We start from the raw sequence: 27593 nt of genomic DNA, 5'->3' as shown, positions 1-27593 counted from the left end.
CTGTGCTCATTTCTTATAATAGAGCTTTCCAGAATCTTTACCTACAGATTTTTTTCTCATTTAAAAAATTTAAAGTGATGTACTGTGTCCTTACTATTAATCCCTAGAAGTGATTTTTATAGCATTTAGGATGTTAACAGGAACTAGAAATTTAAAATTACTCTTATGACCAAACTCAATAGAGTCTATTTTTTAGTTCTTATCATAGGATCCAATTTGCCTGGCACGATCCAGATGAAGGTTTCAGAGGCTGCTGAAAGATTTATCAGGAGAAATGAAGCTATAGATTCATCCCATCCTTCCCATCTTAACACAAAGATAAAGAATTAACTTTACATAAGGAACAAAATGCAGGAAAATAAGAATTGAAAAGATAATTCAAGACTAACAAATAACAAACCATTAAATGGTTGGGAAAGATAGGCAGCATATCAAAGTTACAATTAATTCCTTGAGCTTTTCTCATCTTAATTAAAGTCTTAACATCTTTTTTTTCACCTTCAGAGAATTCCAAATAACCTAACTGTCTTTAAATGTTACACTCCTATTGAAGAAAAAGAACAATTATTGTAGGAACACAAGTTTTCTGTTATTATTTAGTAACTCATTTTTAAAAATTGTCTCCTGGAATAGATTTTCAACAGGCATACTTTAAGGACAATATGTTAAATAACTTTTTTTTTTTTTTTGCTAGCACTGGAGTTTGAACTCAAGGCCTTACACTCAGTTTGTTTGCTTGGATGGCCCTCTACCACTTGAGCCTGCTTAGATGGCCCTCTACCACTTGAGCCATCAAGTTCAAGTAACAATCTTTTCTTTCTGACTAGAATACAGACATAATTTCATGTTATTGTGACCAGAAGATGATGTTTATGGTCAGATAAAGTCATAAACTGCTCACAAGAAAATATGGAACAGGACTACATCTACTTGAATACAAATGATACTTACATGGATCAGAACTTGACTTCACATTACAGTTAAAGAGTACAAAGAGAACCTGACCTTCAATTCTTTTCTACTTCCTTGCTTTAAAGATATTATTATGCAAACTTCTACCTTAAACTGTTTTTCCAGCCGAGTCTTTCCTCCCACTCCTGGTATGAGGATACTGTTAACATAGCTATGTAGCTGATTTGAAGATACTTCAGTCTCCTTTCCAAGAATGGCTTCCAACAAGGCATCGTGGATGAAAATGTACTGCTCCTACAAAGTGCAATATATGATGATCACCAAGGAAACCTGTTAATTCTGCCTCAAATAGGGACCTGTCAGTGACTTCCTGCAAGCATTTGGAGCTAGATGGTCTGTTTCAATACTCACTCATCATAATTTATTTTAGGGCAGATATTGTTAACAGCTCTTTGCTCTACACTGTGCCTGGAGGGTCTATACGGCCAGCAGTCCACAAATGTGTCTTCAATGAAGGCCTTACGAACCATCTTGTCCTAGATGTTGTATCAGACCCAACAATGTATTTAACTCCCAATAGTTTGTAACACAGCTGTAACTCAATCTTAAGTGCTTTTATAGTGATTTACAAATCTGAATGTTCAGATCCACCCAGAAATAGAAAACAGATCCAAATAGTAGAATATCTTCTACAACCCTCTACATTCCTTCATGTCCCAACAGAATGAATCTGTGTTTTCAGTGTCATTCAACTTTTAGTTGAAAGGGTGCTGGCAGCCCCTCCTTACCTCAGTCTGGACGAGGTAGTTACGCTGAGTCCTGATATGCTTCAGGAATCCCAGGACATTAACTGTGCTTTTGTCTTTTATCTGTTGCAGCATGCTGTCTATCACAATATAGGTGCCTGTCCTGCCCACACCAGCGCTGTTAAGAAAGGAAGGCAACTCAGTACGTTAAATATCGAGTGAACTTGCAAATAACCTTGTCTAACCTAGTATAAATGACATAGGACATTCATGTAGACAGTGCCTACAAACTGCATTGAGGGCACTTGCCACCTTGCAAGTCATGATAAGGAGCACTTTATACTGTAGGAATTGCAAGACAAACAATGTATATTACTTTCTTGGCCTACCCTGCAAAGAGGTGTGAAGCTTGGGGATGCACAGCTGCAGTCACTGCCGTAGCAGAAGCCAGCTGCTGAGGCACTGTGACTCTGTGAGCACTCATCCTGTGAATGAACCCCTTTCCTGTACAACTGCCTCAGTTGGCTTTTGTTGCCTGCATTGAAGAAGCTGACCAGTGAGCAGTATTAGCAGGTTCCTACTTAAAAAGGGATATTTGCCTTTAGTAATATCAAGGAATAGCCTGAGACTGTGACCTGTAGAAAATTTGGCTTAATTATATTTCTTGTTATTTTGGAAAATACTCAGCAAGATTTGGATTCTTTTTTTTTTTTTTGGTTGGTCGTGGGGCTTGAACTCTGGGCCTGGGTGCTGTCCCTCAGCTCTTCACCTCAAGGCGAGCACTCTACCACTTGAGCTACAGCGCCACTTCCGGTTTTCTGATGGTTTATTGGAGATAGGAGTCTCATGGTCTCTCCTGCCTGGGCTGGCTTTGAACCGCGATCCTCAGATCTCAGCCTCCTGAGTAGCTAGGATTACAGGCGTGAGCCACCAGCGCCCGGCCAAGATTTGGATTCTTTAGTATTCAGCAACAATCTTCTTTTGGTCAAATGCCCCAGAAACTTTTCTGTCTGGCACAATACCTAGGCTGTTTGATAGACTTCTCTCTACTTTAGTGATTCCTAAATGGATTAGCATAAAAGCAGAGTTTTCCTGGGAATATGGATGTGTTCCAACTTCTAAAAGGGACTTTTTTGGGGGTAAGAGCATATTGTAAGAATAGCCCAAAGAAAAGCTTAGAAAATACCATGTAGATGGGCGCCAGGGGCTCATGTCTAATAATCCTAGCTTCTCAGGTGGGTGAGAGATCTCAGAACCATGGTACCAAGTTAGCCTGAGGAGACAAACCATGAAACTCCTATCTTCAATCAAACAGCAAAAAGCTGGAAATAGTGGTATATGGCTCAAGTGGTAGAGTAGCACCAGTCATGAGTGAAAAACCCTAGCAGGCATGCTGGTACAGAAACTACAAACAATCAGCAGGAAAGATGTCATGCAGGTGTGTAACATCCATCACCGAATTAAGTAACATCCATTTGAGTACTAAATCAGGAAAAAAACCACAAATGCTAGTAAAGAAATATATAAAAAGTTTTAGATACTTAAAAATGCCGCTACTACGCTTTGGGAAGTATAGATTTTTACTTAGCCTGCTACTTTCCCTATCAACAATAGTCTTATATGAGAAAATGACTTTATGAAAACTAGAGGTTTAAATTCAATAGAAAAACAAAGCAGTAGAGGTTTGTCTACTTGAGCAGATATTTAGGTTTGTGCTGATTTACTCATCTTCACTTTCAGATAAGGACGTGGGCTCTAAGTCAAAGGAAACAATAGCTGTGGTTCCAAGTTCACAAGGCACAAGTACCCTGCTCGGCAACTTCAGGAGTCAAATAGGAGGCTGAAGAAAGAGATGCCAACATACCTGCAGTGCACCAGCACGGGGCCCATGTCTGGTGTGCGGGCTGCCGAGGACCTCCTCACGAAGGTCAGGACCGGGAGGGCATACTCGGGAACCCCCATGTCAGGCCACTGTGTGTAGTGATACTGGATCACTATCCTTTCATTCTGACGGCCCTTGGGGTTTCCCTTCTGACCCTAGAAGAGAGGTGTAAAAAGATGCCATGAATCTGAGAGTGAATATTCTGGACAAAAGGATTTCAAGTGTGCCTGGAAATAAGGCTTCTGATTTCATTTTCCCAATTATTGTTTCTGAGCTATGTCACTTACTCAATTTGGTCTAACTTCCTTGTTACTAAACAGAGATATCTAGCTAGATGTAGACCACCCCATCTCTTAGAGAAGATGGTCATACCAAGAGAAGATGGTCATACCAGGAGTGAACATTTAACAGCAGGCATTTGGACTCAGAATATCTTACCTACAAGGCTCTGTGTCCTGACTTGCCCCTTTCTGTGCTTTGCATTCATTTCCCCGTGGACCATCATTCCTGGCCCTTCTCTACCGTCTGGAAGCAGAGATACGGGCTAGGTACTGCTGTGTATTCTTTTCCAGGAGCTTAGGAGAGGGCTCTAAATGTGAAACAAGTCACCAGCCTCTGCACTTTTTCAAAGAAGTTTTCCTCTAATGGACTGAACTTTGACATGTTAATTCAGGGCCAATAATGGGGCTTACAGGACACCTGGCACTGTGCTACAAAGGCCCAAGGCTGTTTTCTTGCTATCAGTATCCAGAACACCTTAAGATCCTACTTATATCTTTCACTGACAAGTTGTTTCTATAAGAAGTGTGAGTCTGCTTAAATTCCTGAAGAATTCCGATGAGTCATAATAGCTTTATACTAACTCTTGATTTGCTCTATGATATAAACACAGGGATGGTGCTACTGATTTTCAGGTCTTCAGCTATTTGTAGAATTCTATATGATTTGTGATTTATGGGTCACGGGGACTACTGTTTTAACACATTTCCAAAGATCTCTAAGATGGCAAAAAAAAAGTCTTATTTTCTGCAAACAATTGTCCTATATATGAGAATATAGCTGCGTATTTTCTTTCTGAGCATTTATCTATAGTTGATGATCTATGAATCTGGTCATCACAGTAGATTTTGAAAAATAAAAACACTGAAGTAACTTGAAAACAGCATGATTCTCTGAATATTAATAGTTCCACAGGGGGAAAAAACATTTTTATTTTTTTTTTTGGGTCCGGTCGTGGGGCCTGAACTCTGGGCCTGGGCGCTGTCCCTCAGCTCTTTAGCTCAAGGCTAGCGCTCTACCACTTGAGCCACAGCGCCACTTCCGGCTTTTTTCTTTTTGCTTAATGTGGTGCTGAGGAATCGAACCCAGGGCCTCAGGCATGCAAGGCAAGCACTCTACCACTGAGCCACCTTCCCAGCCCCGGGAAAAAACATTTTTATAGTTGACATTAGAAAACACTAATCAGAAAAACCAAACTCCAATATTGTGTTCATTGCTCATTTCTAAAAGAGGATACATATTCTGTAGCATCCATTTTTTATTCTTATCAACAGCATAACCTGGTTTTCTTTGTGTATGTATCCAGTATCAGGCTTTGTACTCACACACGTGCTTAGCTTTTATGCTCAAGGCTTGCATTCTACTGCTTGATCCATGCCTTCATCAGACATTTTTCTGGTTAGTCTCTTGAACTTGTTTGCCTGGGTTGGTTTCAAACCACAATTCTTAGGAGTAGCTAGAATTTTTTTTAAATGGTTTTAAGTGTGAACCAACTAAGTTAGTGCCTGGCAAAAACTTGGATTTGTACATAAGTATAGTTCAGGACTAGTATTTCTTGGGAAACCAACAAATACATGACATTTTTGCCAAAAAAGGATGCGTTTTTATCAAAACAACTTATTGGCCTATATTGTACACTGATTTTTCACACAGGTACACAGATGCTTTGATGGCCCGCCCAGTCCCTGATACCTTTTTCACTTTCGTGTTTCTGACTGAAAAACGACGAACAGTGTAGCAGGCATGTACTTTTGTGCTCTTCAGTGTGACGATAATGTTTCCATACTCTTCGCTGTTCTCTGTTGGCCAATACTGATCACATTTCCGCTGAAAAAAGACAAAAGTTACAAATGACAATGCCAGACACAGGTAAGTCAGCATAGGCTGAACTACTTAAAGGCAGAAGTGACCTCTGAAGAAGTTGCTGCACTGGGATAACTTGGGGCAAGAGAAAGTGTATGTACCATGTGGAACACAGGCCTGGATTTATGGAAGAGTCCAGGGAATGTGTTACAGTTTGGGTCATCACAGAAAGAGAGTCAGAATGAAGCAGTAGTTATTTTTGGGTAATGAACTTGAAACGTTAGCCTTCACTCCAACCTAACTTAGTACCACAGACTCATTATCCAGTATCTTCTACAACACTTATGGTGTTTCTCAAATGTGGTCTGAAAGTCAGGGTGTCTAAGCAGTCCTTTCTGTAGTGTCCTCACTCCCTCCTAAAATCTTCCAACTTCTTTGTTTTTTGGCTCTTGCTGTCCCCTGTTCAAGTCTCCCCTTAGATATTAGCTACTGTAATACCCTCTGGACTAGAGGATGCCGTTCATGGAGTTCACATTTGTAATGCCTTAGTTCTTTTTCCACCAGTCCACTCTCAGAACTACAGTGGCGAGAACACTTTTTCACTTCTCTAAATTCCTGTTCTACTATAGGCATCCTACAAATACTTTGTTAATTAAGATAATAAAGCAAGATACTCTTACTCTTCCTTTCTCCACAAGATTTGTAATCATGACAATGATTCCGGTATTTTGCTCCCAAATCATCCTCCAGAAGTCTTCAAATGTCGACTTTAAAGGTCCCTGCGTGGCAATGTAGGATTTCGCTTTGTTGTAACCCTTCAAAGGTGACAGAGTACAAAGTGAAATGAAAGCAGTATCACACAAGACCAGTTAATAATTCAAGCACCTTCCACAGTGAATAGGCTGAGCTTTCCATGAGACCTCAGCAGTTTTAAAATACATGCAGCAATCTCTGCTGTATTCTTCAGTTTCAGAAATGGGTTAGGGTTATAAAAACATGTCTGACTTACATCGACATAGTTTGCATTAATGTAGTCGCTGTGCTTAGAGTCTTTTCCTGGTAAAGGTCTTAACTTCACCCTACTGTGATCATCTATAAAAGATAAAAAGGCAAAACAAAATGTAGAATTTTTTTAAAAAGCAGCATTTTAAACATTAACCCCATGTAATCTCCCAGAATGAATACACTGAGAAGCCTCTGAGCAACTGCTAAATACACAGAGCATTCAAAATCATAGAGAAAGCACAGGGCCATTTATAGCCACTCAGAGTGCCTAAGAAATGCAGTTTTTTATGCTGAAAGCAAGTTCAAAGGCCTTTGATTACCCATGTCCCATCCCCCGTTAATAGGTCTAAAAATGTGATTATGCAGAACATTCCAACACTAAATTCAGATGAATTCCCTGTTATTGTCACAGAACCCAAGGACTTAATCCTGGGATCCTTCAAGAGGAATCTCATTGTGCATCAGCTACAGTCAGATTTGAAGATGAATCTGACGTAAGAGCATCATATGTATTTCTAGTTTCAAAAGAATAGACATGGTTTCTTACCATAGCAAAAGAAATAAAAGGAAGCTGAGAGCTTTATTTTTCCTAGCTAGGATGGATGGAAGATTAAAAATCACAGACAGGGCTGGGAAGGTGGTTCAGTGGTAGAGCGCTTGCGTTACATGCATGAGGCCCTGAGTTTGATTCCTCAGCACCACATAAGCAAAAAGAAAAAAGCCAGAAGTGGCGCTGTGGCTCACGTGGTAGAGCGCCCAGGCCCGGAGTTCAGGCCCCATGACTGGACCCTCCAAAAAAAAATCACAGACAAATGATCAATAAACACTAATCATAACAGAACTGCACATTTAAAGTAATAGGATAGCACTTTACACTATGAGGGCTATTATGACCCCCACCACCACACCCCCACCTTTCCCAAATTAGCTGGTGCTGGTGGGAATGTGAAGATACTGGACCTCTCATATACTGCTGGTGGGAATCTCAAGTGGAACAGGCACTTCGGTAATTCCTCAGATGTTAGACTTACCATACTAGCAATTCTATTCATGTACATATCCAAGGAAGCTAAAATATGTGCTTGAATAAAGCCTTATATATGGAATTAATAAAATGTGCCATAGCCATACAATGGAGTACTATTCAACTATAAAAAGGAATGGAGTACTGATACAAACTTTGGAAACATTATCTTAAGTTAAAGAAGCCAGGCACAAAAAGTTACCTGAGATACTATTTACATGACAGGGATAGGATATGCAAATCTCCAGAGATAAGAAGGAGGTATGAGTGCCAGCTAACACCTATGGGGTTTGAGATGTTAAAAATGTTTGAGTGTGGTTATGACTCTGCACTCTGAACACACTAAAACCCACTGAATTGTGTGTTGACTTTAAATGGGTACTTTACATGTGGTGTGAATTACATTTCACTGTGAATTACATTTCACTAAGGCTTTCTTAAAATTTTTCCATACTGTTCAGATTTTAAGTGGCCCAATTTAAACCCACTCTATATAATGTGGGCTTAACCAAAGTATGTGTTCACCATAAAATCACTATGTCTGCCCTTCATCCAAGAGCGTACACTTTGTGATGGTAAATTGGTGAGGGTCAACTGGAGTTGTTTACAAAATGTTTAGGCTCACGGTAATAGTAAAACACATCTCTGGGTATGTGGTTGACAGCTTTTCTGACATTAATTAGATGGCTTTCTGTGATCAAATTAAGAAGAGGATGAGAAAAGACATTGCTCTGCTTCAATGGAATGAATGGGTTAATTCATGATATGATGTCATTACTGGGAGATGGTGAAAAATAGGAGGTGGGCCTAGTTCTAGGGGGACAGAGTAGGTCTGATGGAGGCAGGTGCCCTTGAGATACAGATATATCTTGCCCTGGTTCTTCCTGAATTCCCATCTGCCTTGTAAAGGAGCTCCCTACGTATCGCATACTTTTGTCACTATGACGGGTTTCCCACTGACATGGGACCAAGTAACCACAGCCTGAACCCTCCAAACAGCTCCTTTCTTTAGGTTGTTTAAGCAGGTACTGTGGTCACAGCTATGGAAAAGTAACACATACCTGCTAAGCATCCCGATCCATATTGACATATTTCCATATCTGAAACTTTTTAACATCATGTCATGTTCAATAATGTTGTCCTTTGATATTTCAGGTTAAGAATGCCCAACCTACATTATTAGCCACTCACCTAAGTTCTCCGTGTCTATGGACCTGACCTTCCAGTCACAGATGTAGTCTGTACTAGGATATTCCTTCAGGCCCCATGTGTAGCATACCTCACTGTCTGATGTGCTCTAACCTCTAGGTCGCTCCTGAGCCTGAAAATACACTGGGTAGCGCTAAATATATGGACCAAAAGGACAGGAGGTTCATCCCTTATGGAAAGCCTAATTAGGCAGCCTTAGAAAGACTGCTCTGAAATTCAGCTTACTGAACTTACTTCCCTGCGCTTGTTATTAGAACCCTCTATCCTCATTGGTTACAATGCCAGTAATATTTATATTCTGGCTCCCTACATCTGACAGGACATCCCTTCATGTGAAAACAGTGAAGCTCAGAACATTTTTTTCTTTTTGAGTCATCTTATTAAACTCTCTGACATCTGACAGCCAAATAAAAGACTGAGCGGGTAGAGAATGTCCCCACTTCCTTAGACTTTGGAAGACAGGCTAATGAGAGGTTAGCTTGCAAGCATGATTCTTTCTTGGCATTCTGGCTGTATTTGGCTTTTAGCGTCTACTCAGCATGAAAATTCAATTTCCTCACAGTTGAAGATAGTTTAAAGTTTATTACTCACATGCTAAAATGTTGATGTATCTGTTTTTGTGCTTGTTATCTAGATGATTGGAATGTTCTGCAGTGATGTTCATATCTGCTGTACAGCGTTGGACCTCCTAGTGAAGAAAGCAAACGGCGACATTTTAAACACACTTTAGAAAACAAGCAACCATCGTCACACATAAATGTTTCTATCCCCATGGACTGAATACATAACAGGATTCCCTATAATTGTATTGTGGCTGAAAAATTCCTATCTTCTCATGACGTCAAAGCCATGATAACTTAGCATACCACATTATTCATGTGTTTATGGTGTCCTGTCAATCATTAAGTAGAGTATGTACACTTGTGTCCGATATATAATACTTGATGATAATAAAGGACTTGCTACTAGCTGCTTTTTATTGTAAATTATTGGTATGTTATAGTATGGCCCCACTCCCAGTACTGTAAACTGGAGGCCCTGTTCATTCACTGACCTAAACAATCTAAGTTTGTATAACTGCACTTTATGGTGTTCATACAATGATAAAATTGTCCAGTGAGGTCCTTCTATGAACCTGTGTTCATCATTAAATGATATCTATCTATCTATCTGTCTAATCTATCCACCTATCTATCTATCCTTCTACAAAGTACTTACTCTCTAACGCTGAATGCACCATTACCTCCCCAAACCCAAAGATAGATATAACCATTACCACAAACATAATAAGCATATGAAGAATACATGAAGATCTAAGGTTTTCATTCTTTACTAATTCATCTTTTGTCTCCTACAGATTTGGAGCCAGGCATTAAGATCCAAAAGAATATCTTTTTAAAAGTAGACCACAGTCTACTCAAGAAAAGATGCTGTCAATCAAATGCAATCAAAAGACCAGAGGTTTAAGAAGAATAATTCTAAGAACAAAGCAAGGAAAGTTTAAACCAAGGTGCAACAGTTTATCCTGAGTCTTAGAGGATCCACAGAAATTTGCAAGGACAATATCCAACTATGATTTGCAACCATTTTATAACCACGAGAGTATACAAATTGACTTAAAGAATCCAGTTCTGAAATATTCAGCAACTAATTGTGGCTCAGATATGTATGCCCCCTGACAAATCACTGCTGAACTTTATTCAAGTGTACTTTCTCTACAAAAACAACAGTGGCAAAAACAACTTTTCCACTACCTTATCTCTCTGCATAGAAACATCAATTTAGCCAAAGACAAGGTTGCTGAAAAGCCAAATTTTTCTACAGCGAATGCTTCAAATCCAAGAAAGTATGGGAGCAAACTAATAAAGGGAAGTCATTAGCAGTGCACAGCTGTTACAACAAGCAGGAGCGAAGTAACAAAATTATCAGGAGCAATGTTTTACACATAGCAGATGTAACAGAGTTTAGGAGAATCAGACTTTTTTTTCTTTCACAAAGGAGTTGCATAGCAATTACAGATCTTTGCCACAGCATTTACTTTAAGCATAATGACAACAGGGAATAGTTGTCTGGTATATTCACAGAGGACTTCCCAGGAAGGAATCCCTCTCTGCCCTGCTAGGACCAACTCACTAGCATGAAAGAATAACTAAGGTATAAAAATAAAGGCTTACTGTCTGTTCAAAGGACCTACATGCATTGACTCTCCAGTTCTTGGAAGCTGTTTACATATTGAATTTTTCATTATCACAGGCCATCCTAGCTGTCCATTAAAAAAAAAAAGACCCCCATAGGCAGTTGTTCAATCAGCTCTTTGGGGAAGTATATTTCATGAAGATTCTTAACCTGCTTCTAAATGCAATAAGCTATTTTCTGTTCTATTCTAAAATAATTTAATAACTTGTAGCTTTGCAAACAGTAGTTCAAAGGACTTAAGACTGCCTTTGGCTGTTTTCTCTAAAATGTGGAAGAGTTTGGGCTTAACATAGTCTGATATGTTGTCATCTACAAGAACATAAGCAATGTTAACCAGACTTGCAATATTGGTTTGGTCCATGTCTTTTGGAATTGTCTTTAAAGCCTGAGGTATACTGTTCTAAGGCAGAGAACTTTCTAAAGTCGATTCATATTCATATTTGTATACAAACAGCAGAAATGAGCTGACATCTTGTTTCTACGTTGTGAATGTCATAGCCTGGGCTATGTACCTCCGAGCTGAGTTGTTTAGGTTTTACTTAGCTGTAAGTTCTTTAGTCTAAGATTCATTTTGGTTATTGCTTATTTTTCTCCTGTTATGTGGTGATAACCATAGCTATGGACTGAAGCTAGGACTCTGTTATAATATAATTGACCAAGACTGTTTGGTACCAGCTGTCTGCACTGTTTTAAGTGGTCATTCAGTATGTCCAAACTTCTTTTGTTATCTAAAACCCTTGGTCTCATTCACTGGCTCTGCTTCACTTTTCCAATTATGTGAATGACAGAAAACAAAGACTAGTCATAAATAATGCTAAATCTGATTTATTAGAATTCATAGGGGCTTGCCTAAGGCCTTCCTGATTCTGTCTGGTGGATAATAATGTCATCTGTAATTCCTTGTGGTACTGCTTGGCTCATTTAGATGCTGATAATATCATCTGATCCTGGAGTGGCTTTCCTCCATTGGAACTGGCATTTCAAAGTTAATGTGATTTTAATCGGTGTTAAAAATCTTTAGAGTGTCACTGCCTGGTGAAGTATATATAGTAAAGCTACCTATTCAGTACCCTGACAAATAATTTAAGATTTATGCTTGCTTCTCTCTCTCTCTCTGTGCCAGTCCTAGACTTTGAACTGAGCTTTTCTGTTCAAAGCTAGCAATTTGCCACTTGAGACACAACTCCACTTCCAGCTTTGTGTGTGTATGTGAGAGAGAGAGAGAAAGAGAGACAGACAGACAGAGAGACAGAGACAGAGAGACAGACAGACAGAGAGACAGAGACAGAGAGACAGACATAGATAGAGAGTGAGAGATCAACTGAAGGTAAAAGTCTCACAGACTTTCCTGCCTAGGCTGGTTTCAAACTATGATCCTCAGATCTCAGACTCCTGAGTAGCTAGGACTATGAGTAGCTAGCATTATAGGCATGAGCCACCGGTGCCCAACAAGATTCCTTGTTTCTGTCGCTATTAAAAGCTATCCAAACTCTTAAAATGAATATTCTGAATATTAACAGGCATCCAACCCCAGAAGAGAGTCGATGGAAACTGGAGGGCTCATAAACTAACACTAACCTTTGAGATAGCAAGAATTCTTGGGAGATGAATAGCCTAGTCACTTTCTGTCTGCAGTCAGTGGGAGAGGCCGTCTAGGCAGTATGTGAAAGATCTGCCGTTCTACCATTCTTGGGCTCCATTCAAAAGAAAAGATAATTGAACAAAATACATCTGGAAAGCTTTCAGATTACTGGAAGAAGTATTTAGAACCTGGTTGCCAAGCACTAGATTCAGTATATGTACCATGTATACAGTTCACAACTAATTGTGTTAAGGATCCAGAGAATGCTGCTTGGTTAGGTCCCAGGACATGTACAGTGTCCAAATACCTGGTATGGTCCTAATGTGTCTTCCTACCCGTGGCTCTCCTGCCACAGCTTCCCAAGTGCTACCCAAGACTGAAAGGACTTCCTTTATTCCATTACTCAAAACATTTTGAACAGGTGCCCGATTCCTTCAATAGCGTTTCAAGGTCCCTGCTGTCTTCCACCAATTCCCTTTCCAATCTTAGGATAGTTTCAAATCCATGCCTTTCCGAGACACTGATTTCCTTCTCTTTGCTTTACTACTGTTTATCTTGCTAAGAGTGGCTTTTTTTTCTTTTTTCTTTTCTTTTCCAGATCTGTCTATGCTGATAGAAAATGACTTGTCTTTCCCTTCCAGAAAATTAGTGAATTTTTGGAAGGTATAACACAGTACCCATCATCCTACAGCTGATCTATAACCTCCAATTATAGTTTCATGTACCTTTCCCTGTTCTTAACTATGTCTTAAGCAACCGTATTTTCTCTCTTCAACGTAACAGTTCAAAATGGTTTCCTTTATAATAATAATCAGGACCAAAGGGGAATCTGGTCACAGCAAACTACACAGGGTTAATTTTTGACCTCTTGCAGGCAGCAATCTTTATACACAGCCTTACCTCTGTCCAGGGACTCTCGTGACATGTCATCAGCAACCCTGGAAGTCTCCTTTCAATACACAGAGTGATTGTGGCCACAAGTCCCTCAGCGCACTGGGCTCAGGTGGATGAGGCTTTGTTCTTTTGATTTAGGATGAGCAACCAGCCCAAATCTACCTCAGCTAATTCATTGCAAGAACAACCATCCCCCGAAGATTTGGTCAAGAGGCCTTTTTGGTCTCATTTCTGCACCCAGACTTTAAACTTCAGATTCTTCCAATCCCTATCTATTATTGTGTGGACCCGTGAAGCTTCCAAGCTCTTCTCTTTGCTTTCACTGCCTTCTGCACTATGACTGGGGTTAGGAGGAGGCTAACATAAAGGTTGCTACTCTATAAAACTATCCTGGAAAGTCACTCCATGGGAAGGAGAGTAAAGCCCAGGAGCTGATGAACGGAGGCATCTGACACACCTGATTGCAGAATCTGTCAGAAGAGGTAGGTTTGTTGTGGTCAGCTTTTCACAATCTCCAACATTTATCAGAGCACGACAAACATGCTGGCTTTCAGCATGACCGCCAGACAAGACTCAAAACCAGCATGACTTTCTTCTCATTCCCCCAAGAGTTCTGGAAATGTGACTTTTATTCACTCTAAGTTTTTACTTCCATTATTTTTTTTAAAGCTAGATTGGGTAAGGGGGAAGGCTCCCTGAAATAGCTAACTGAAATTTAAGGGTACCCTTTCTCCTCTTCACTGCTTCATAACTTTTTACCTGCACTACAGCACATATCCTATGTTGCTATGTTTCTACTTTAGCTTTCCTCTGGTCTCCTCACACATCCATCTGACTAAACCCATCAGGATAAGGAGTCTAACCCATCTTTATACTATATATTTGTCCAGAGAATGGTTGGTACTTAATACAGTTACTTTATCTCTTCAAACATTGTCTATTGCTTATTAAGAGGTATTTCTTTATACTCTAAAGATCAGTACTTTGATTGACTGTAGGTCTCTAATCACACATTGAGTAGGATACAGAATCTGTATGCCAGATGCTGGCTGCTGAGGATCTATATAAGAAAGGTGTGTGATAGGTACCTAGTACTCTCAGTCCTGGCTCTTTATTCTGACCTTCTTTTCTTTTTTTGCTAAAGACACAGATGCATTAGTAGAAACTTTGGTTCTTTGCCCTGACTTCAGCTCACTTCTGGATGGATCCAGAAACTATGGGAGTTCAGGTTAGTTAGCCTTCATCTTTAAGTCCCTACTGATACCATTTCAAAGCATAGCGACCCAATGAGTTAGTTTTGTTTTGGATCAAGTTTTCATTTATAAAGACAATGAAATAGCACCTATCACTGAGAGGTGAAATAATGTATACATGGTGTTAAGGTCTCAGCATCTTTATCCCACATATAAGATCTGAAAATCTGAAGTTATTACTCTCTGGTTATATTAAAGGGGTTATTTTAATTACTTTTACTATTATACACAATCTCCTTTTGTGCTTTTTCTATATAGCCTGTTATAACCTCAATTTATAATATTCATAATAATTTCTTATGTAGAGTGCTACCAGTTTCCCATTTAGCAGTTACCACAAGACAATAATGCTTCTCTTTTCAAATAGTTCAAATTTTCACCAAATATGATGATAACAATATGTTGGTGAGCTTTTGTACCAATATATTGGTGTAGCTTTTGCTACCTTACTGTTCTTTTTAAAAGAAAATTCTTCCTGTTCTGAAAAGCTTCCATTTTAGTAGTTCAATCCAGGAGGGATTGTGAAATGAAAGAACAATGTGTGCTTCCTGTCTACCTTCTCCATTCTACTCCTACAACTACTGGCTGATAATATTTTTGCTACAAAGTTCAATGGAGGTGACTAGAGCCACGATATTATTGTTATTATTTTTCTGATAGACATAAGGTACTGAGAGGCCCAGGATTTGTTAACAGGCATGGTTTTTGATGCAGGAAAGCCTATTTTAAGTCAGCTCCAGTTTATGGAGGTGTAGCTGATTATTTTGAATAATTAAATGGTGTCAAAACCAGCTGTGATGAATAGCACTGGGGTCTCAAATCATACATAATTGAGAAACCGGAGTTTGCATTTGATCATCCTGATCAAATTCCGCTCTCTGGAGGATAAATGTTTGTGGTGAATACCATCAACATTGTTAAATGCCTCAATATTCTTGCTCAGTCATCCAGCCAACAGTCAATTGAACTAAATCACCCCACCACCACACACATTTGCTGTCCTCATGAATACAAAATGTTTGACTGCAACCATGTTCTTTGTCGCCGAATAGGCACCTTTTTGGGTCAGCATATAATAGCATCATTAAATACTTGACATGCGTTTGTTTGTTCCATAAAACACAGCACTGTGGAATAAATCAGAGTCCTTTCTCTCTCTCACTTTTGTGCTACTCATTAAAAAAAAAAAAAAAAAGCCCAACATAAGAATCAACCACAACAAAAACCTAAGAGAAAGATTTAATTTAAAATGAGTTGTCAATATAATGGCATTGCTGATGGCCGTTAGGGATTCCAAATTTGCATACAAACATGGGATTCAGGGCCTATTTCGTATTGTTCAGGCAAGATCATGGTGCCTCCAGCTGCACAGTGCCTTCGTCCTTCCCAGTGCTTATCTTCCATGACTTCATTCGAGCCCCATAACCAACTATGTGAGAGGAGGTGGGCAGGTTCCACCCTTTGCATTTCCATTTTAACACCGAAATGAGAAGGAGAAAGGAACCGCCTTACCCACAAAGCTAGAAGACAGCTGAGCTGCCACGAAAACTTGGCCTCCTCGGCACAACTCTTGCTGCCAGGGATGTGTGCCTTAGTTAAGCGCCTCAGTGAAGAAAAGGGCAGTCTGTTTAATAGCTCCTCATTGACACCCTGTCACTGCTGAACTGGCACAGAACCGGAGCTGGCAGGGTGGTGCCTGCTACTCCCTACCTTGTTTCCGACATACCACTTCTTAAAATCCGGAAGACTGTGTGTTAACCCGTGTCTTCTCTCCAAGGATTAATAATCACAAAAACAACAACAATCAAGGATGGTTGCTTGCTTCTTAATAATGAGCCCAGCACTTACAAGGATGTTTATCATGTATTTATGTTTTTTCCCCCCTAACAACTTGGGGATGTGGGTGACATTAGCACCCTTTTTAAAAATGAGGAAACTGGGAATGGGAGATGAAGCGATTGGCCCCGTCGATGACGACTAGGAGGCACACGGCTGGCGGAGACAGCACCCAGTTCTTCAGATGCCAAACCTGCTGTCTCTACGCTACCATGTGCATCCCAGAAATGACATGGAATCAGGGAGCTCTGCATCACGACTGTCGCCCTCTGTTAGAATTAATGGGAAGAAAGAACCAGAAAGAAAAAAAAAAAATCCTCACTAGCTGGCCTCTTCTCTACCACCAAGTTCCATCTTTCAGACAAGTGCTCATTCAGAACAATTGCAATCACCTTCTTTCTCACCTTATTTTGTTGAGGATAGAATGCTTGTCAAAAAGCATCCAGACACATTGTAGTTGTAAACTGCTTTGGTAAATGGCAACTCCTTTGTACAACTACTTACACATAATAAAAAAAAAAAAAATCATCAATGGTAAGAAAAAGGAAAAACTACCAGTTTTCAGAGTTACTGTTCTGTTATGCTTAAATTCAGTTCAAGTTTACAAAAAACCAAACCACCACCACCACCACAACAACAAACCTCCTTATAAAATGAAGTGAGTTTCTTGAAATTAATTTTCAGCTTTGAAACGTACCTCAAAATCCTCAGAGAACCCACGCTGGTTATTAGAATACAGCTCGCCGATGTGTTTAACAAACTGTTTGACAGGAATGGCTTCCATGTCATCTGGGGAAATAAAATGATATTCAAAGTCACACAGAATACTTCCATACACAAATGATAATGAAAAAGCAAACCATCCTTAGTTCCTTAGTATAGACAAATATTTCATTTCTGTAAAGAATGGTATAATTCTATCATCTGCAATCCACATCCTGAAGAAAACTCTCAAGGTTTATATTTACATTAAGATCTCATTAGAACTTTGAATTGCCTATTAGCCAGGTTAAATAGGGTATTTTCCAAAAGGTACACACGGACTTCCCTTTACTTTGTATAGTCAGGCTGTTTATACAATCAAATTGCCACATTTTAAACTGTCTGAATTTAACAAGAATAGCTATTTGCCAAGACACTGTATCAGAACCTGAGCTTTGATTCCTTTTTATTTTTTTAATTGCTGTTCAATAGGGGTCAGGCTCCAACTGGAGCAGGAAAGTACTATTTCCAGTCTTTGAACTCTATATGATCTTTTGTACACAATCAGAGGCCCCTGTACAGGCTGGCTCTGGATACAATGCCATCTATCGTTAAGTGTTTGGAATTTTAGTTCAAGACAGCTGTGCTTACTTGATGCCAAATAATCAGTTCGATGGAATTAACTGGATTTATTTATTTATTTTGGTGTTGACAGACTAGGTATAGATTCAGGAAGATTCCACATTCTCCAACTTATTGTAGCATTGTCACTTCTTAAGGACATATTTTCAGTTAATGGGCCCAAAGCATGTGTTAGGCTTATTTACAGAGGCCCGGTCCAATCCTTATCACTGCTGCTAAACAGCCACACCCATTACACTTGAGCTCCAGACCTTCTTCTCCTCGACCCTCCCCCGCAAATATTTCCTTTTAAAAATACCCTGCTGAATTTGAGATAAACAACAGACATGACATTTACTTTATTCAGAGTGAAAGATCTTTGGCAAACGCACAAACATCTAAACTGCCACAGATGCTTTTCTTAGCAAAGGGTATGAAGATCTGTATGTGTAAATGAGGTCCTACTTTGGCAAGAATTTTATAGATCCAGGCCTGACAATCTGATTTCTCTTCATCTGGTGACAGTTAACATTGACTCTGTCATTCCTTCTCTACTTTTCTTTTGAGAGAGCAAAGCTCTAGGGTGGCTTTTTGCATCTATTGACATTTTCAAACTTGAATCATTCTTAGGCAGAAAATAGCATATCTTATACTTTGTTTAGGAAAGGTGATTTATATGTCCACAATCCAAGTGGTTTCAGCAGTGACACATTGCTTCTTGCGATGGTGGTACTCTGCAAGCATAAATGCTCTCTGTGTAAACAATTAAAGTCCTACTCATTTTAATAGGCGACCTTATGAAAAAAAATTGCCAAGTTATTTACAAATATTTCAGGATTGAAGATGTTCATGAATATGCAATCGTTTTGTACACCCAAGAATCTATAGCTCCCATGATGTAACCAGTATTAACAAACTAAACTGAGCCAAAAATGTTTCCCCAGAATATTTAGAAGAATGCAGAGCTCAAGAAAAATTTCCCAAATTATGCAACCACTTAAAATGTTTAGAATTCTACAATAATGATTGGGTGGCAAAGAATGGATCCCCAAGCTAAAGAAAGGGTTAATGTGTTCAGAGCTTGCGGGGCGGGGGGGTCTCTTATCAATGTCCACAGATAAGGGCATTTTGAGCTAATGAGGGAAAGGAGATACAATCCAATGCTACAACAACCTTAGTATACAGAGCACAGCAGTTACTTGCCATTCATTTACAGCAGCTTCCAAGGGCAGAGTAACCCAGTTAACAGTGTGATGGGGAAAGGGCAATATTAACATGCCCATGATAGTTCAAGAATTCCCAGCTGCCCTGAGAACTGACAGTGCCATCATGATGGACACTGAATGGCAGGTACAAAATCAGAAAAATCACATCAGCTTCCTCTGTAACATTAAGGATGATCAAGACTGCAGTATTCTAAAATAAAAGGCATGACAGCATAGCCCACCACAAATCATTCTAAGAAATGCTATCAGGTTCATAGTTTATGATTATTTTTTCCTGCAAAGTGCTCAACTAGAATATCCAAGCTAATGACACACATGGCCTAGAATTCAGTCTGTCTGCTATCCCAGAGCTAGATGCACCAGAAATCCTGCAGAACTCAATGAGCTAACATGGAAATAGATGACTCACTAGTCTCTCTCATTTGTACCTTTATCCAAGCAAGTCTAGCCACACCCTCTGGGTTTGTAGACAACACCAAGAATGTACTACTACCAGACAGGCAGGTGCTCCCTGAGGTGCAGGCTGACCACCCACCACCTACCCAGATTACAGATCACTTGTCTTTCATTCAAGGTAAATAGTGGAGAGGTCATTACTTTCTTTCCTGTATTTTAAGCAGTACTCGTATTTATAAAGTCTCTATAAAGTCTCTTAATGAGCCAGGTGATGATAAAATTCACTAAGCAGAAGGCCAAGTCATTCCTTACAATATCCTAGGGCTAAATCTGCTATTTTTATCTGGACAGGTCCTATGTATTATAAGGAAATGTCCAACGTTAACATGTTATTGCCAGCTAAATGTCTGAGTTAATTGTGAAGGATGACAGAGAATATCAGCACATGACTTAGTGCCTAGGTACTTTATGTGTATTAACATGCGCTCAAAGGGAAGGTTGTGATTTTCATACTCATAAATTAAGAAGAAAAGTTTTAAAAGATAACCGCAGGTTGGAGTAGGACAAAAGGCAGTAAGATTCCAACAAATCACTAATGCTTTCAGTTTCTCAGGCAAACCGCTTATATGTTAAGAGTTCTCATACTCATGTATGTTAAATTTGCTTTCTCTTAATTTTAATGATAATCTGATAGAGAACAAGTTAACTTTCCTGTTGCCATCTTTGATTTGATATTTCAAAGGGAAAAGCAGTAGCCAGTGCTTTGACTGTACCCTAAAGGGAGGAGCTGCTCGTCAGGCCAGCCGCAGCACCCTACCATCCATCAGCCTGAGCTCCTGGAGGACTGTGGGTCTGTTACTCTATTTGCTCCCAGGGATGAGCACCTGCTGTAGATCAGGCATTTAAAGGTAATGGTGAGAGCAGAGATCCAGAGTCAGACTGCATAGTGCTGAGACTTTTCCTCACCTGGATTCCCTTTATCTGTGAAATGGAAAAAAACAAAACAAAACCGATACCAACCTCACAGAGGAATGAAAAGCAAACTAGGAAAGGGCCTCATAAGAGTGCTGTTATGGCCCAAAGAAACATAGGTCCCATGGTTTCTCTTATTTGCAATATCTAGTATATGTCTGAGTCAAGTAGAAAAGGTCAGTCAGATAAGGTGATGTTAGGGAAATGAACCCTAAGATATGTATTCAAATATTTTTTTCTTTCATGCGATTGTTTCTAACACATTTATAAGATGATTTCTTTGTTGCTTTGTATGTCCCTCCCCCACAGTATAACCCCTGCTTTCACTGTATTTGAGGTCGGTATAATTTGTGGAGGGGAATGGGAAAAACAAATCGTCTAAATAGGGATACAGGTGGACCCATTGCAACAATGAGATGTACAAGTCGTTATGTTGAAAACAAACTTTACAACTTTGGTGGGGTGGGGGGAGCGGGGAGGATTGAGGGGGGGGCGGGAAGAGGATGGGAAGAGATGGGAAGGGGAAACAAAGGAGGAGGCTACAATGATTGACAAGAAATGTACTCATTATCTTGCCCATGTAATTGTAACCTCTCTGTACAGTATTTTCATAATAAAAAAATAAAATAAGAGTGCTGGTTATTTAACAAGTATGAGATAAATGAGAGATTTATTGTTAAGGGCTATGATTCCTCCCGCTTTATATACAAGACACTCTGGCTAAGACAGACTAGGGCACTTGCCCAAGGCTCATGGCCTCTCTCTATCTAGTACTAGGATGGGGCAGACTCCAGAGACTAGGTTCTTCCATACTGGATTGCTTTCATAGACTGACACATGAAAGAAATGTTTCCAATAATACAAGGGTTGAAATAATACGCTTTGCTTTGTGGTAAGCTTCAGTTATTCAGAACATTTTCAACAGTAGATCAGTCACCTTGAAGATGCCAGATAAATGGCAGTGTGAAAGTATTTATTTGCTTGCCAATGTTAGGTGATTTGGTTGGCTTTAGGTCTAAGAAAAGATCCACTTTTGTTTACTTGAGAAATGAGCTTTTATACACAGAGACACATCCAAGAGAGAGAAAGGAAGAAAGAGAGAGAAATTTCCAAGATCCCTATACCAAAAGTATTTAATCTTTAGCAGTTCTCTCTTAACCTTATCCTCAATTCCAAATTCCAACCAAATCTGACCGTGAACTGGGAGAAGACGTAATGGCCTAATATGGAGCTTGGCTCCAGTGAATACTGTTAGGATTTTCTCTACTCTCCCACCTCCCAGTCAAGTCCCACCAGCAGGGCGATTATCAGCTATGCTTAAGCATGCCTCCAGTGCAGGGACTTGCTTCTCCTTTCCCACAGGCCAAATTCAGGCCTCTGTGCTGGGTAGTACTTCCGTGTCAACGTTGGAAGATAAAGGAGATCATGAAATAGGAGAAAATTATCAAGATTTTAGTTCCTGCAAGAAGACAACACCTAGATAGTTATCTAAATCAGATCCTCAGGTTACAAGAACTGGTGTGGAGATTGGAACATTTTTGGACATTAAAAAGAAATTCATTTTTTTTCATTCATGGCACAATAAAAGTCAATAAAGAAAAGGCTTCATGATAGTCAAAAGACCAATGAATCTCCTTTGGAGATAATCTCTATATAAATAAAATATGCCAACAAGGTTGGTTTAAGCCCAAGGGCTTTAAGCTGTATGTTTAAAACCCCCTTTTAGGCTGGCACCCTGCTGAAATCAGTGACCTTCAAATTACTAAGATGTATTTTAACTGATGGAAAGGCATGAATCCTTTCTGGATTTCCAAGCTACTGGTTAGCAACAGCGTTTTGGTTTTTCATGCTCTTATTAGAAAGTTAAGATTTTCTAATTCCCAGAGAAAAGCATTTGTAAGAATATTTGTGTTGGACAAGTTGCAAATTTGGGAAGCTCTATAAAGAAATGATCTCAGGAGCTAAGTTTTGATTTTAAAACGTTTATACATGTTTAATGTCAGAAACAATGATATTACAAGCAAATATGTCATCTCAAAGTTACATTTGCTTGTTATATAATTTTACCTTTATTAATAAATGCGATCAAAATACTATTCAGCTTTGTTGTTTCAAAAGAATATATGTATACTCACTGGTAGAGTACTAGCCTAATAGGCCCTGGGTTCGATTCCCCAGAATGACAAAGAGAGAAAAAAAAAGTGAGGAGGGAGGGCTGGGAAGGTGGCTCAATGGTAGAGTGCTTGCCTTGCATGCATGAGCCCTTGGGTTCATAAGCAGAAAAGCTGGAAGTGGCACTGTGGCTCAAGTGGTAGAGCACTAGCCTTAAGCTGAAGATCTGAGGGACAGCGCCCAGGCCCAGAGTTCAGGCCCCACAATTGAAAGAAAAAAAAAAAAGTGGGGAGAGAAGGATAGGGAAGAGAGGGGAAAAAGAGGGAAAGGAAGAAGAAAGGAAGTTAAGGGAGGGGGAAAAGAGAATATTCCTAGATCAAGATATCTTAAATCCTATCTGTCAATGTTAAGAGTAATGTGGATTTAGCTGTAATCCCAGCACTTGGGAGGTTGACACAGGAGGATCATGAGTTTCACCTCAGCCTGGGCTACATAGGATGACCATGTCTCCAAAGAGAAGAGGGAGGAAAAAAGTAATATGGATTTTAAAGACATAACTCTGATAGCTTGGTTACTACACTAAACTACACTTGAGCCTCGTACAGTAACAATGGGAAATCAGTAACTGTGGAACATCTGATTTTGAAAACCTACTAGAGAAAAAAAATGGAATGTATGTTGAATTGAAACCTCTTTGTACAACCACTTAAAGATTAAATATATATATGTATATATGTGTGTGTGTATATATATATATATATATAAGTTCCTTTCATTCAAAGTTCAGTTTAATTTATTCCTTTTATAACCTGCTTTCCCCATTCATCATCCCAGAGCAATCACTATAATTCAAAATCTTCCCAATGAGAGAATTAATGTCTCTCAGTGGATGAATGGATCAAGAAAATTTGGCATATATGCACGATGGAATTCTACTCATCCATCAGAAAGAATGATATTGTTCCATTCATAAGGAAATGGAAAGACGTGGAAAAAATTACATTAAGCAAAGCAAGCCAGAACCAAAGAAACATAAGGCTGCATGGCTTTGGGATTTGTCTATGAATCTACAAGTGAACACACTGAATGGTTGAAATAAATAAATATATATTTTAAAAAAAGAGAATGTCACTTTTATGGTAACTGAACACTATGCTTGGGAACACGTTTTCACATTGGATACTCTTTTTTGGGGCCACTCCTGGGGCTTGAACTCAGGGCCTGGGCACTGACCCTAAGCTTCTTTTGCTCAAGGCTAGCACTCTACCACTTGTGCCACAGTGCCATGTCCAGTTTTTACTGCTAATGTGGTACTAAGGAGTCGAAGCCAGGGCTTCATGCATGCTAGGCAAGTACTCTACCACTAAGCCACCTTCTCAGCCCCACATTGGATACTCCTATGTTATGAGTTCATTCTTATGTCCCTAATCCTAGCTGTGATAATTTTGGTTCCCAACATTGCCAGATTTTTACCTTAAGATAAATGAGATAAGTTTTTTTTTTTTTTAAATCTTTCTTAAAATGCTGTCTTCACAGGGCCAGGAGAGATAGCTCATGTAATCACAGCTTAAGCAAAAAGTTAGGGAGACCCCCGCACTGGGTATGGTGACCAAGGCTGACATCCTACCAAGTGTGATAGAGGAGCACTATATGAGGTCACCTGTGCAAACACATGAGACCTTATCTGAAAAATAGCAAAAGCCAAAAGAATGTAGGGGTGTGGTTCAGGTGGTAGAGTACCTGCATGGCAAGCATGTACCCTGAGTTCAAATTCCAGTACCACAGAAAAAACTGTCTTTGCTATATATATATATTAAGATCACATTAAGGATCCTGTAAACCCACATTGCAGTTGGAATTAGTACGAGATAGCTTAAAGAGCTTCAAAAATGTCTATAAACGAGTCTTCAGGAGATAGAAGATAAGCTTTGGATAGTTATTGATTAAATGAGTATCACTACCTAAGGAAATTTAACTAAAGCTTTCCTTCATTATTTGCCCATTATGTAATATTTTTTGCCTTACACCATGTAAGCCATTCAGTCTTACAGATGTATTACAACTCATCAATGCACTTCCCACCTGTAACACAACTTCTGGATTCCACTCAGGCTTTGGGATTTAAAAGTCAGATTGGTACGGTGGTAGTTGCCTGAAGCCTAGCACTTGGTAGGTACCAGGTTCTGGTGAAAGTTTTAACCTCCCCCCACAACCCCCCAAAGGGAAAGCAGTGTGAGGCGAGCCCCACTTGGTGAATGTGGATCTGTGTTAGGGAGAATGTGACTCTGAGACCAGGAAAATGCTTTCCCTCTACAGAAGCTGAGATTGCCAATACTATGACTTGAAAAGACAGATCCCAGCAGCTTACACCTGTCTTCACTTAGGGTTTCCAAAACACTTCTCCACGTCACCTCAGATGACCTTTACAATTGGCTCAAGTGTCAAGAAGACATGCAAAAAACTAAGGCTTTAGCTGGGCGCCAGTGGCTCATACATGAAATCCTGGCTACTCAGGAGGCTAAGATCTGAGAATCATTGTTTAAAACCAACTTGGGCAGGGAAGTCCATGAGACTCTTTATCGCTAATGAACCCATAGAGAACTGGAAGTATGGCTTAAAGTGGTAGAGTTCTAGTCTTGAGCACAGGGACAGTGCCCAGGCCCCGAGTTCAAATCCCACAACTGACAAAAATAAAACAAAGGCTTAGGGAAGCCAATTCAGTGACCCCCGCCAATCCACCGCCCCCCGCCAAAAAAAAAAAAATCATGGTGCAGCTAGGGGGGAAAACCTAGGTTTTCTGGTTTCTAATCTAGTAGGTGAAGGAAAATAAAAACCGAAAAATAGCTCAAGCATTTCAGCGCTTATCTTTTTAAAAATGAATTTGAGCTGAACAGCCACAGCAACTGTGTTCGATGAGTAGGGTGAGGAGAGACAGACTCCCAGGAATTTCTCAGTGATCAACACATATTCTGGATGCTGCTAGAGGAAAGAGAGTATACTGGTGCTACTGATCAAGTCTGGTAGATTCAGCGAAACAACCTGTCCCGTGGTGATCAAGCTCGATGATTCCTGTCGGCTGTTTCTCCTCTCACAAGAAGCATTCAATCTGCTTCCACCAAGGATAAAAGTCAGTGGAGAGGGAACACATGGCAACACAAACCTAGCCCCATCTGTATGATAGTCTTCCGCAGGCAGTACGGAACGATCCCACAGGAATGAAGGAAACTCTTCTACTGCCTTTGTTGATTCTGTGAAGTTTTAGGAAAGTTGACTAGAATGGATGGAACAACAGCCAATTCCAGCAATACCTAATGATTCACCTCATGGACGCTTAAAGTGACAAATCCCTAGCCATAGCCATACCTAGTAACACTGCCAACACCAAGAAGCAGTCCTTTTTTGCTACCCCAAAAGTAACCTTACCTCTGAGCTTGACATGCGGCCTTTTAAGAACTTTAAGGAAGTTTTGCTGACAGCCATCAAGTATGCATCCATTCATCAAAGAGTTAAAGAATGCCTACTAAGTGTCTGGTGTTATTCCATGATTAGGAACATGTCTGCTTGCCCTTATGAAGCTGTCATTCTAGTGGGAGTGACAATAAGCAAGTAAAATCCATTTGATGGAAAGAACATGTAAGGAGAATGAGGCAGACAAATGGGGTGAGGAGATATGGGTGTGGAGGTGAGGTGTTGGCACTATAAAAACAAGTCATACCTCGATATACAAAAGAATGATGAATGTCCAGATGGTAAATATCTCAATGTAGGAAGGAAACACAGCAGAGCAGAGGGCAAATGTGATCAAAAGGAATTCTATGGAGGGTGACAGCTTCATATCCCACATCGGACCTGCTAACTACTAACTCACTGCTGCCCTTCTAAATATCTATGGCATTTGCTAAGGTTCCTTACAGTGTACTCTACCAATTCCTAACACTGGGTGTCTTACTGTTTTGTCTGAGGACAAATGAAATACAGCCTAAAGCAGTAACATATCCATCCCCAGTCTTGCACACAAACATCATAGTCAAACATTCTTAATGAAGACCAATCACGATCCAAATGAGGAATCTCAGGAGAAAACTTACCTTTAGAAACATATCCCAAGTTGTGATGAACACATTAACACACAATGGTTTGTGACAATGCAATATAGTTCAAGCGGATGATACACTCTTTGTATGTTTTCCCGTTTTTCTGTTACTTCCCTTCCATGAGATTCTAGGCTATATTAACCCAGTTCATCGCATTACTTTGAAGAGATGCACAGAAGCAAAGATTTTACCTAAGTGCTCTTAGTCTAGGATCTCCTCGGCTGAGGAATCACACAACAAAAAACCTTTTGTACAAATAATATTTTGTCTTAGTTATCACATAAAACCAAACAGAAGAGAAAAGAACCCCCTGCCTCTTACTTACCTGGAATAGGAATGATAGGAATACTTTCATTGGGGACCACGCGAGGTGAACTGCTATCTTCCACATAGAAATGGGCAGTCTGAAAACATTTTCTGTGTGGGAAACAAAACATGCCAACAGTGAGACCAGAGAAATTCTGAGTTCAATCATTTTTCAATTCTCTTTCCACCAGGTTCCCCAGCTTTACAAACCACAGAGCGCTGAGCCAGAGCCATGGAAGAAGACGACAGGGGGACAGCAATGCACCTGCGCAGGAAGCCAGAAGGACTGGGGAATACCCATCTCCTAGCACTGACCCCTCAAGTAAGTGAGAACTCACCGCAGACAGAGCAAACAGTTCTGTAAGCCACAGCATCCCCCTCCCTGCCACCACACACACAATATTTCTACTTCTGACAGGTTACAAAGAAATCCCCTCCTCTCCTGTACCCTGGCACTGAGTTCAGAACTATACCTTGAACCCCTCAAATGGAATCATCAAGCAGCCAACAGCCAACTACACAACAGTTATCACATTGTCTGTG

At 39.9% G+C, this 27593-nt stretch overlaps 1 protein-coding gene and 1 long non-coding RNA gene across 4 annotated transcripts in view; one reads left to right on the top strand and one right to left on the bottom strand.

Annotated features, from left to right (window-relative positions):
• Window positions 1–9781, top strand: part of LOC138824721 (uncharacterized) — a 48930-nt gene extending 39149 nt beyond the window's left edge. The window contains exons 4-7 of the long non-coding RNA XR_011371158.1: window positions 1791–1860; window positions 3399–3585; window positions 5473–5688; window positions 9495–9781. This is a non-coding gene — a long non-coding RNA (uncharacterized lncRNA). The remainder of the gene's footprint in view (window positions 1–1790; window positions 1861–3398; window positions 3586–5472; window positions 5689–9494) is intronic.
• The window catches only part of Ptprg (protein tyrosine phosphatase receptor type G), a 693584-nt gene that overhangs the window by 24784 nt on the left and 641207 nt on the right, over window positions 1–27593 (bottom strand). For all 3 annotated transcript variants that reach the window (XM_070018858.1, XM_070018857.1, XM_070018856.1), the window contains 9 exons: window positions 27070–27161; window positions 17319–17410; window positions 9452–9548; window positions 6632–6714; window positions 6303–6437; window positions 5512–5646; window positions 3523–3695; window positions 1701–1836; window positions 1060–1206 (listed from right to left, as the gene is read on the bottom strand). In XM_070018858.1, coding sequence (XP_069874959.1) covers window positions 1060–1206; window positions 1701–1836; window positions 3523–3695; window positions 5512–5646; window positions 6303–6437; window positions 6632–6714; window positions 9452–9548; window positions 17319–17410; window positions 27070–27161 — 1090 coding nt within the window. The remainder of the gene's footprint in view (window positions 1–1059; window positions 1207–1700; window positions 1837–3522; window positions 3696–5511; window positions 5647–6302; window positions 6438–6631; window positions 6715–9451; window positions 9549–17318; window positions 17411–27069; window positions 27162–27593) is intronic.

This window comes from Dipodomys merriami, unplaced genomic scaffold (genome assembly GCF_024711535.1).
Source record: "Dipodomys merriami isolate MVZ:Mamm:240054 unplaced genomic scaffold, mDipMer1.0.p SCAF_13, whole genome shotgun sequence".
NCBI lineage: Eukaryota > Metazoa > Chordata > Mammalia > Rodentia > Heteromyidae > Dipodomys > Dipodomys merriami.
The sequence above is the reverse complement of the archived record's forward strand: the minus strand, read 5'-3'. Positions and strand labels throughout refer to the sequence as shown.